We start from the raw sequence: 10,925 nt of genomic DNA on the forward strand, positions 1-10,925 counted from the left end.
CACACACACACACCCCAAGAAGATAGTCAAGGAGGTTAGCCACAGAGAGAAGAGACCACAGAGAGTAGAGGCCATAGAGAGAAGCAGAAGGCAGTCAGAACCCATACCAGGTTCCCAAAGCTAGTGAAACAAACATTGACAAATCACTCCCCTGTCAGCTACCCAGTCTTTAATCTCAATCCCTGAGACACCAACCATCACATCCTGTTGTTGACCTTAATTGGCCTTTCAAGGCTGTGGTCATGACAGTAAGCAGGTGACTAACTGCTCCTTTACAGTGCACAGCAGCGGAGACCTAGCATGAATATTTACTGCCTCGAGTGATGCCACACCGGATCCTAGAAGTTGGAGAGTAAAATTCTGGAATTTCACAGGTAGTCTATTGCCAGAGAGGACACCCCACACTATCACCAGAATACACCAAGACAAGATGTTTATGAGGAAGTCCAAGCCAAGTGAACACATCCAGTCTTCCCAACTTCTATTTGTGAATACCAAGCCTCTATGTCCCTGACCTCTGGGGACCTGGAACGCTGAGTGTGGTACAGTCCTGTCTGGTCTTCCAGTTAATTCTGATGTTCTTCCTTGTGCCTCTTTCTCACCACAATCCTCCTCTCAGATGCATACTGACCTGCCCTCTCCTGCCCCCCCCCCCATGTCTGAATCCTCCACATACCCAGCCATACCCACCAGGAGAGACCTTTTCAATCAGCCCATTAACTGACCAGCCAGATCCTATCCTGGGACTTTGTTTTAACCTTGAACTCCACACTAAATGGAGAGAAAAAGATGTTCTCCCTGTTTGGATGTCTCCCTGTAGAACTTGGCTCTCAATTTTTACCATAGGAATGGTGTAGGAAATTTTGAAAATGATTATATTGATACTTAGGTTCTGCTTCAGAGCAAATAAATGACAACCTTCACAGTGGGAACCAGGCATTATATTCTCATAAACCCTTATGAATCCAGGGTATAACTACAGTTAGGAATTCAAACCAGCGCCCATCAGAGAGTTGCGGAACAGAGGGGACAAAAAGACTTCTAGTTTCCGAGGCCCGAGTAAATGCCTACTGAGCAGCTCACTGTGAGCTTGGTAAGATGCTCCTTAGAAAAGTGAAAGACTCAGAGATTACAAGGTTCCATAGCATAAGAATACTATAGCATCCATTCTGTTATACACAAAGTACCGAGCAGAGTGCCCAGTACAGAACAAGTTCTCAATGCATGGTACTTATGCTACCTGGATTATCATGTTTTGTTTTCACTGAAGGACAACCACTCCAGTCCCGACATCAAAGGAGCATGAGTGTTTAACTTTCCAAACCCTGATCATGCCAGACACAGCCCCACAGACTCTACCTGGCCTAAGAACACCAACATATTGGTCTTTTTTCCCATCATCTACTCAATCTGCTTCCCGGGAGCTTCTGCAGTGTGTTCATGGCGGATGCTGAGTGTTTTCTGTGGACAGGGTCTGTCTGAATCCTCAGCCTGGTTTATCTTGTACCACAAGAACAAGTTAGCAGTAAAAAGCTAGTAGCCACAGTCGCTTACAAGGAAGTCAGAAGGGCATCATTCCAAATGGTACTCAGAGGTACTCCAAGCTTACCCCTGCTTCTCCTTGCTTCTAGAACAAACTCAGATTGCTAAGCTTTCCCACCGACATACAGGGCCTTGTTCTGCAGGTGAGATTCTGAGGTATTGCAAGTCCGGCAGGTTTCATGAATTCCTGGCCAATGCTAGGCAGCTGGTTCCAGGACAGCATGTTGAGTGATAGAACCAGTCCATGCTCGGATGCCTGCCTCCTTAATATCCCCCTAGGACCTCAGCCACTCTACTACAATTGGTGGGTGGTTGACCTAACGAGTGGGAATATCACAGTAAATTTCCACTTTGAACGTGTGCCCAAAAAAGTTCTGTTTAAACGGCTGCTCAAATTGCAACTCTGCGTGGCAAAGGACAGCCGTTATTAGGAAGAGCATCCTGTTTGATACAAGCTATAGAAGAGGAGGCTTGTTGTGAAATGGCTTGTACATTTCGCCTCCACTACTGAGAATGCTTCCCAGGCACTCTCGTCCCAAAAAGCTAAGTGGAGAGTTGTAATTTGAGAAATACGAGGAGGGATTCTTGAAGCAGAACTGAGTCATGTAAGCAGTGCCTCTCCCTCTCAACTCACCAGAAGAATGTATATAAAAAACAGAAGAGATGAGAAATCTCCCTGCCCAGTGAAGGGTATTTAAGGGCAAATCAAGACTGTTCATTGAATCCATCTGTAAATGAGACAGAATAAAATGTGAAAGGAAGGGTGAGAATCAGCACTCAGGAGCGCTTTGATGCCTGGGTGGTCAGAATTTCCAGGCTCACAAACACAATTCTTGGGAGAGACTGGCTTCAAATGATCAATCTTCAGATAAATAAAAATACTCATAGCTGCCAAGAACATAAAAGTTAGGAACAGCTTTCAATGGGCAATCCCCAGAGCCAACTGACTCCAAAGTTTGCATTAGGGGACACTTTAGACACCCTCCCTGTGTCCAAACCATACCCTCCACATCAATGAAGCCATGATAGCTGAGAATGGGGCTTAGCGGTCCTTAATTTTTATGGCTTCCTACAGGATTCCAACATGTAGCCAAGTTGGGGGATTTGAGCATTTAGTGTCTTTGCTGATAACAGAGACAGGATCCAATTAGACCACGGACTCTTCAGTCTGGCTACATGCCGGAATCACCCTGTGGAGGATTTTGAAACACTAATGTCTGCCGCATCTGTAGAGATTCCGTCTCCTCCATGGCTCTTGGACTCCAGCATTTTTAACATGTTCCTATGTGTTTCTTTTTTTTTTTTCTTTTTCTTTTATTTTCTTTCTTTCTTTTTTTTTTTTTTTTTTTTAAGGCAAATAGCTTATTAGCACATAGAACCCTCTGGAAAAATATTGCTTTGTGGTCTGTTGGGAAGGAGCAAAGGCAGTGTGTGTACTTGGTCAGTATCTTCAGTGTGCACTTCTAAAACCCAGCCCAGGTGTGTAGCCCTCATGTTCATAGGTACTGGGTCAGGTGGCTGGGGCAGCCCTGATACTCATTTTCAACACTGAAGCTCAAGTCATTCCATGGTTTTCACTTCAATAAAACTCAAGCAAGTGGTGAGCTCTCAGCTGTCTAAATGTACCCTCTACTCACAGAAGCAGTGCCTAGGGAACCTTTGGACCCCACGTCCCTGGTCGGGGTGAAGGAAAGGCAGGCCAGGCAGGCATGAGGCACAGTCTTTACTGGGTTCACATCAGGAGTCCATTGGTCTTGAGGATCTCTGTGAACTTGCAGATTTTCTTCTCCACATTTTTTTTTCTGACTGTTTCCATAGCCTCAAGAGCTGCTGCTTCTTCTGATAGTGGATCTTGGCCTTTTCCTTCCATTTCTCCTCCAGAGTGATTGTCACTGCCTGGTACTTCCCACCCGTCCTCCTAAGCCAGATGTCCCAGGTAAGCAAACTTTCTGGTAGACTTTAGCCGAACAACCTTGAGGGCAGCTGGAACCACCATCCACTTTTTCTTGTCATAGGGTGGAGGGATCCCATCCAACACCTTGAGACGTTCCAGGGCAGCCTGGCCTCTCTTGGTCTTGTGGGGGTGCACAGCGCGCCAAAATAAATGCAGCTGGGGGCTCGGAAGTGGTAGGAGCTTCTAGAAGGGTTGGTATTCATCCACTTTCAGAGAAAGGCCAGATACTTTAACTTTGTTTTTGTTTTTGTAGAAATTTCCAGAAATGTTGATGTCTTCACAGTGTACAACCACCACCTTCTAGCCCAGAAATATCTGCTTGGCCACAATGGCTGCCAGGTGGCCCAAAGATGGCATAAGTCATCCAATACCAGCTCTGCCATCTTTGGCAGGCGCCTGGGAAAGCCCTAGGTGTTTTTCTAACATGTACATAGCCTGGTAGGTGGCCACTGTTCCAGATGCTTCTACCAAGATTCCCTCTACTGCTCCCATGTTAAGGATCAAGTATATTCCTGCTGAAAATGCACTGGCGGAGTTTTCTGCCCAGCAAACTCACTCATGTGAAGCAGGGACACCTAACTTTGGAGGGGTGTACGGATCCCTTTAATCCTCCACAAACTATTAGCTGGGTGTATATGTATCTGTACACATAGGCATAAGTATTCAGAGAATACCTTTAGCTTTTATTGGATGCTCAAAATATTTAAGACTATTATCTTAAAGGCAAGACTTGATAGATTCAAGAGAATTGAAACATAAACGGGATCATTTGATCTCAGCTACAATTAGGATTTGGGCACACCTACTGCCGCCTGGTGGCTTTGCATCTTTATTGCAGGCTTAGTTCAGACCTGGATAAAGTAACAGATGTTAAGGTAACAGATGTGAAGATTCCAGATCCAAAGCAGAAATTGTGTCTGGGAGTGAGATTAGTACTAAGTCAGCTGATAATCTCACAGGACTATAACCTTCCAAATATACTGCTACATGGGCTATCCATAGCTGATAATCTCACAGCTATAACCTTCCAAACATACTGCTACATGGGCTATCCATTCAGAGGGTTTACATTGCTGTCCCTAACTGGGGAAGGAGAGAATTGGGTTTTTTTGTTTTGTTTTGTTTTGTTTTGTTGTTTTGTTGTTTTTTTAATCTTTTTATCTTTTTGTCTTAGTTTGAATCCTGATGTTCTCTTACTAACCATGTGACCTTAGGAAGTGTTGTTTTACTTTTACATTCCTCGTATAAAGTAGGAGATAAATATTTTCCAGACTGCTACAAAGAATAAATAATAACATACCTATAAAAGCCTCTGAATAATATTTAGATCAGCCAGGCAGTGGTGGTGCACGCCTTTAATCCCAGCACTTGGGAGGCAGAGCAGGCAGATTTCTGAGTTTGAGGACAGCCTGGTCTATAGAGTGAGTTCCAGGACAGCCAGGGCTACACAGAGAAACCCTGTCTCTTAAGAAAAAAAAATAGATCAATATCCCAATATATTACTGGCATTTACAAGTTTTCTTTTCTTACTAGTACACCCTACTGATCTTGTCCAAGTTACTGAGTTTCCTAAACTAATCCTTCAGACAAGTAAAGTCCACCCAGTGTCCTTTATAGTGTTATCATGATGATGAAACAAAACAGCAGAAGGCGGCTCAGCCCACCACATCTGCAGTTATGCATGCAACTGCAGGCTCCATCCAGCCACACAAATCAACCCAACGGGATTCAACTCACCATGAATTAAAGCTATTACCCCCAAATTGGGCCTTACTTGAACAGCTATACGCTTTTTCTCATCATTATTTCCTAAAGCCCTTGGCAGAGCAAGCAAGTTTCCTAGCGTTGGTATTGTATTAGATATTCTTAGGGATCTGGAAACCACTTCAAGAGGAGGATCTGTGGGGGCGCTATGCCAACACCAGGCCACTGACGTATAATTATATTAGGGGCTTTAGCGTCTGTAGAATTTGGTATCCTCTGGTGTCTCAGATCCAGTGCCCTACTTATGTAGAAGGATACTTCATCCTAAATCCAGGAAACCTATATCTCACAGGAAAGGGTCACCCCAAAATGCAGATACCATTCCTGTCTTTCTGCGTTCCAATAGCTAAGCAGTTTCTGTATCCGAATACAACCTTTATTCTTACACATCTGGCATTCTGGACAGGGACAAACCTTCCTGTCCCATGCATAAATGGGCAACCATACCCCACTATGGCAGCTGCAAGCTCTATTTCACATTATAGAATTACACCAGCCACTAGAGAAATCACAGATGGGCCATTAGCCCTTGTCTGTCCCAGAGCTGGTCTCTCTCATACCAAACTTTCCTAGATAGTCCCCAAATTCTTCCACAAGCCTGCCCTGTCTATCAGGACATGTACTACTGCACAGTGCGCCACAAGCTGTCCAGCCAGAGCAGAAACATCACTGGAATCTCTCAGCAACATCAATACAACTTTGAGATGAGCAGCTCTCACTTACCTGGAGTCTGCTTGGCTGTGCGCACAGGGGTATAGTGGTTTTTGGAGGTTGATCGAACCGGTGTGTTCTCTTTGGGAGAGGTATCGATGGCCGAGATGGTTTCTCTTTCACAGTGTGCTATGGGGATTGGTCCCTGTTGTCTTAGGATGTCAGCCAGAGCCCTAAGCAAGGAGAGTACACAGTGAGCCTCAGTGAGCAGGTGCACACAACCACAAAGAGGCAAGCACACAGTTACAGGCACTCAGTTTTGAAACCACATGGAAGGAGCCAGAGATACAGACATGAGCACTTGAAAGACAGTGACATCTTTTGCTGGCCTCAGGGGTGAGTATAGGGGGAGAGGTTGGCATGACCCTGAAAGGCTATGAGCATAGTATCTTGTTCTGTAATTCATTCTACACCTGTAAACAATAAACTCTTTCAAAATGCTAGTTTTCCTGATACCCATATATGCTACAACAGCACCCTCAGTGCCTCAATGACCCTCCAGGGAAAAGCTGATGCTACTGGCCTTACATGGAACAGGCGATTACTATCAGTCATGTGGCCCAACCTCTCTATCCCAAAATATATGTCATGTAGCATGTGTTAGAAATTACTGACTTGCAGAAGTGCATCATGCAGCCTATAGCCACTGCTGCTAGAGAGAAAAAAAAAAAACTTGTCTCTTTGCCAAGACAGAAAGGACAGATTTTCAAAAGTTAAGCATCAGGATGCATAGATAGGGACAGAGAGTGAGGGTAAATACATTTTAGAGGAGGTGGGGCATGTACAAATGGTAAGGGACACAGAGAAGCTGCCAGAGTGGAGACTCAGGGACAAGAGCTCTGGCTTGATTGACTCACAACAAACTCGAACTTCCAAACATGAATGTAGTGGGGACTCAGCAGGCATCAGTTGCTGCAGGGACGAGTGGAAAGTTGCCTGGTCCTGTCCTTTGGTAACTCACAAATTAAAGTAAGTAAACCCCTGCTACCAGGTTTTAGACAGGAATCCCTCATTATGTGTGACATGAGATACCCACTGGCCCTGGGAAAGAGCGACATTGGGGAATGATCAAAGGGAGCAGCAGAAGAGTGTGGCAAGCCACCGCGGAGCACCCCTCAGTGTCATGCCCGCTCCTGGTAAAGCTCTACGCCTCAAGTTTTGCATGAAGGGGGCATAAATCCTTCTATCTTTTCAGTGTCTCCCTAAGGCACAGGCCTTCAAAGCCTCTTCCATCTGAGATATCCCAGCCCTTCCATGGCTTCCATTATCCCCATGTCCAGCTCCAGAGCCCCATCTTCCTGGAAAGTGACAACCATGCCCCTTAGCTGTATCTAAAAGAATCATTGCCTTCTGCTGTGCAGTGAGGGACACAGTGAACCTGCCTTGAAGAGCATCAAGTTGACAATCTTATCATTTAGTGGCACATATACAGCAATTTCACATTTTCAAGTGCTTTCCCCTAGCTGGCCTTCTGTTCTCTCAGCCTGTCAAAAAAAAAGAGCAGATACTTGCTGCCCACCATGCTCACTCTGCTGAACTGGCAGCAGGAGCCAAAGCTAAGTACCCTGTGAAGGAAACTCAGCTAGCTTAAGGTCCAAGGCCAGTCTGGAGAGCCATCATTCAGGGCCTGAGAAAAAAGGAAGTCAATGTCCCAGAAAGTTACAGAAAAGCTTCTCAGCTCTGCCACTGACTGGCCACAGTCTTTCAGCAGATCTTAATCTTTGACACAGAAATTTAATAATTTTCCCCATCATTGAAGCACTAGGTTTATACAAAGACAAGCTTTAAGATCTTTCCTGATTCTAAAACTCAATTCCTTCATGCATCTTTTTCAACCCCATATCCGTGTGTGGTATCTTTATTTCTTCACCCTTATAATTATTAGAAACATCTTCCTATCATCTCTCCATATCTCAAAAGACTGAATTAAAAATTATGATAGACATAGAGACCAAAAGAGTATAATTGAAAACTCAAGCACAAACTTCTACATTTACAGTCATTTCGGTTCAGTTCCCAGAACCCAGGTTGGGTTGCTCACAGTTGTCTTTAACTCCAATTCCAAGCAATCCAACACTTTCTTCTGGTCTCCTTGGGCACATATATATGGTTCATATAAATTCATGCAATCACACACATGTGCATACAAATTTAAAAATACATCTTTAAATTTTTTGATTAACTTTTTTAAAATTCCAAATATGAGTAGAGAAAGAACATTTGTAAAAATGGCTAAGAGTTACTAGTCTTCCCTGCTAGATCTTAATAGCACACTATCCATACAGATCAAGTCAAAAGGGATCCTACACATAAACATTAATCCAAGCACTATAAGGTCTTAAAATATAAATGCCAGTTATTGTGGCTTCTTAATCTGGAGGTGATTTCTTACATTTGACAGTGAAAGTCTAAGCAACACAGCAATGTAAGAACAGGTGGAAATATTAAAACCATCACTGGCTCAGAGGAAGCCTCCACAAAAGCTGATGAAATCCACAAAATGAAAGAATATGCTTGTAAAACTTCTGGTAAGCAGCTGGAGGGGTGGTTCAGCAGTTAAGAGCACTTGTTGCTCTTGCAGAGGACCCAAGTTCAGTTCCTAGCACCCGACAGAGGCTCACAACCATCCATAACCCCAGTTTCAAGTGATCAGATGTCCTTCTGATCTCTACAGGCACCAGGCACATACAAGGTTCACACACATATATTTGAACAAAACAATTATACACATGAAATAGGTATTTAAAAAAAAACCTACAGAAAGAATCTTAAAATTCAATAAAAACTCTTCAAATTTTATAATAAATATAAGATTCAAACAGGCATTTCTCCAAAGTGTCCACACCATTAATCCTTGGGGGAAATGCCTATCAAAATCACATTGTGGTGTCAATGCATACATATGCAGACAGCCAAAACCAAACAGGAAGTTCATGACAGGTGCCAGCAAGGATACAAATGTGGCTTCTCTACACTTTGCTGTTGGAGATGTAAAAAAAGTACAGCTCCTTTGGTAAAGAGTTTACTAGTTCCTCAAGATGCTAAGAACACACCAAATACATAGCTCAGCCTACTCCTAGGAGATATGAAAATAGATTTGCTTAGAACTTGTGTATGAAGAAAAGATCAAAGGCGTCATGAATAACAGCCAAGGGGTAGGAACAAGCCAAATGCTCATTGGTTGATGAATGGATAAACAAAATATGTTGTACCCACACAATAGAGTATGAATTGGTCATGAAAAGGATATGAGTAATGATAGACACCATAACACGGAAAAGCCTTGAGACACATCACCCTAAGTGAAAGGAGACTTCCCCAAAGCTTAGGCTTAGGCTGAGTCAAACCCATGGACAAGAGAACCACTATAGATGTACCTTTCCCTTGGGGATGGTAATAATGCACAGAGTTTAAATAATGGTGACAGCTACACAAGGCAGAATAAAAAGCACAAACCTGTGTATTTGGAAAGGTCGGGATGAACAACCCATTACGGAAATTTCATCTCATTAAAGCTCATACTGGGGAAACATCTTATAAAGACTCCACCCTACTCCTCTGGTGTCTATAAAAAGAATGGACTCACATGGCTAAACCTTTTGGTCAGGAGGACTCACTCTACTCTTAAATGGGGTGATGTTTTTTGCCCCCCTCCTTCCTAACTTTGGACAACTGGCCATATCTGGAGACATTTTGGTTGTTATGACAAGCAAGGAGGGAGGTGTTATTGGCATCTGGTGTGTGGAACTCAGGGGTAAGGCTCAACATCCTACAGTGGGCAGGACAGACTGCCCATCATGAGAGAGTTATCAAGTATCAACAGTGGTGAGGTGAGGGAGTTCTGGGGGAAATCTGCTCTGCACTGTGAGAACTGGGTGGCTAACTCCACAAACACCCAACCAAGACTGAATGCCAGCAGGTTCTGGGGACACAGAGGGTCTAAGGGACCCAGAAGTGAATGTCCTTTCTGTTGGAGAAACCTAACCTAACATGGTCCCTCAAGTCTTGGTACTTGCCTGGATGTGACAGAAAGGAATACGATACTCTGTCTGGTACCATAGATTTGTCTACAGAGGCAGTTTAAGTGGTATTTCCTGGGTGTTTTGACCTCCTTGTCTATCTCTCAGGACTGTGGGGCTCCTGGAACCCATTCCCCAAGAAGACTTGCTTAGATGGCCACCTTCTTAAAAAGCAGCAGGTCCTATGGATCTGTGTGAGTGAGGTCTGTCAAAAACTTGACAATGAGTTATAGCTCTGGGATACAGCTGAGCTGTGGCCTTCAGTTACTAGGCTATCTGATTACAGCAAACTGGTTCAGAGTGATCTTCCATGGCCCAATGAACTGGGATGAGCTAGGATCCCAGCCAAGTTAAAAAGGTGAGTTTACTGGGATATATATTTCTCAAACCTCCTGTATAATAGCATATGACCTCCTGAACATATGCTATTTCCATGAGGGAATGGTGACCAGCCATAGGCTCCTAGTCTCTACCAGGTCTTTAACATTCTCCAGAATTCAGCTTTTCCCACATCCCTCCCCACCCACTATCATGTTTAGGAGGTCTGAGGGTACATCTGCCAGCTCCCCATCCTGCCCATGCCCTCAGCTCAGTGACCTCCCTCTTTGCTCTGCTTCCTCTCCACCTTCCATCCCTCAACTCTCCAGGGTGTTGGATAAATATTATTCTAATTCTAAAATGTGTGATCCTGGTCTCACCTAATTAATTTGGATATGCCAGAGGAAATGGGTTAAGGACTGAGCTACTTTCTAACCACAGGAAAGAAACTTGGTCACTGAGGAATAATTGAAGAAGCTTTGAAAGAGTGGGCAGCAATTCTCAGGGTCTGGGGGACCAAGGTGGGGCAAAGCCAGAAAAAAAAAACAGTCAGGATAGAGAGAACATAGGAGTTAGAGCAGGAGGAAAAGGGAATATGGGAGGGAGCAGGAGGGGAG

General features: G+C 44.1%; 1 protein-coding gene and 1 pseudogene across 2 annotated transcripts in view; both read right to left on the bottom strand.

Moving 5' to 3' along the window:
* The window catches only part of Shisa6 (shisa family member 6), a 310,869-nt gene that overhangs the window by 281,570 nt on the left and 18,374 nt on the right, over positions 1 to 10,925 (bottom strand). For both annotated transcript variants that reach the window (XM_031353941.1, XM_031353940.1), the window contains exon 2: positions 5,984 to 6,144. In XM_031353941.1, the coding sequence (XP_031209801.1) occupies positions 5,984 to 6,144 (161 nt within the window). The remainder of the gene's footprint in view (positions 1 to 5,983; positions 6,145 to 10,925) is intronic.
* LOC116078601 lies at positions 3,275 to 4,394 on the bottom strand (annotated as a pseudogene).

Source organism: Mastomys coucha, unplaced genomic scaffold (genome assembly GCF_008632895.1).
Source record: "Mastomys coucha isolate ucsf_1 unplaced genomic scaffold, UCSF_Mcou_1 pScaffold5, whole genome shotgun sequence".
Lineage (NCBI taxonomy): Eukaryota > Metazoa > Chordata > Mammalia > Rodentia > Muridae > Mastomys > Mastomys coucha.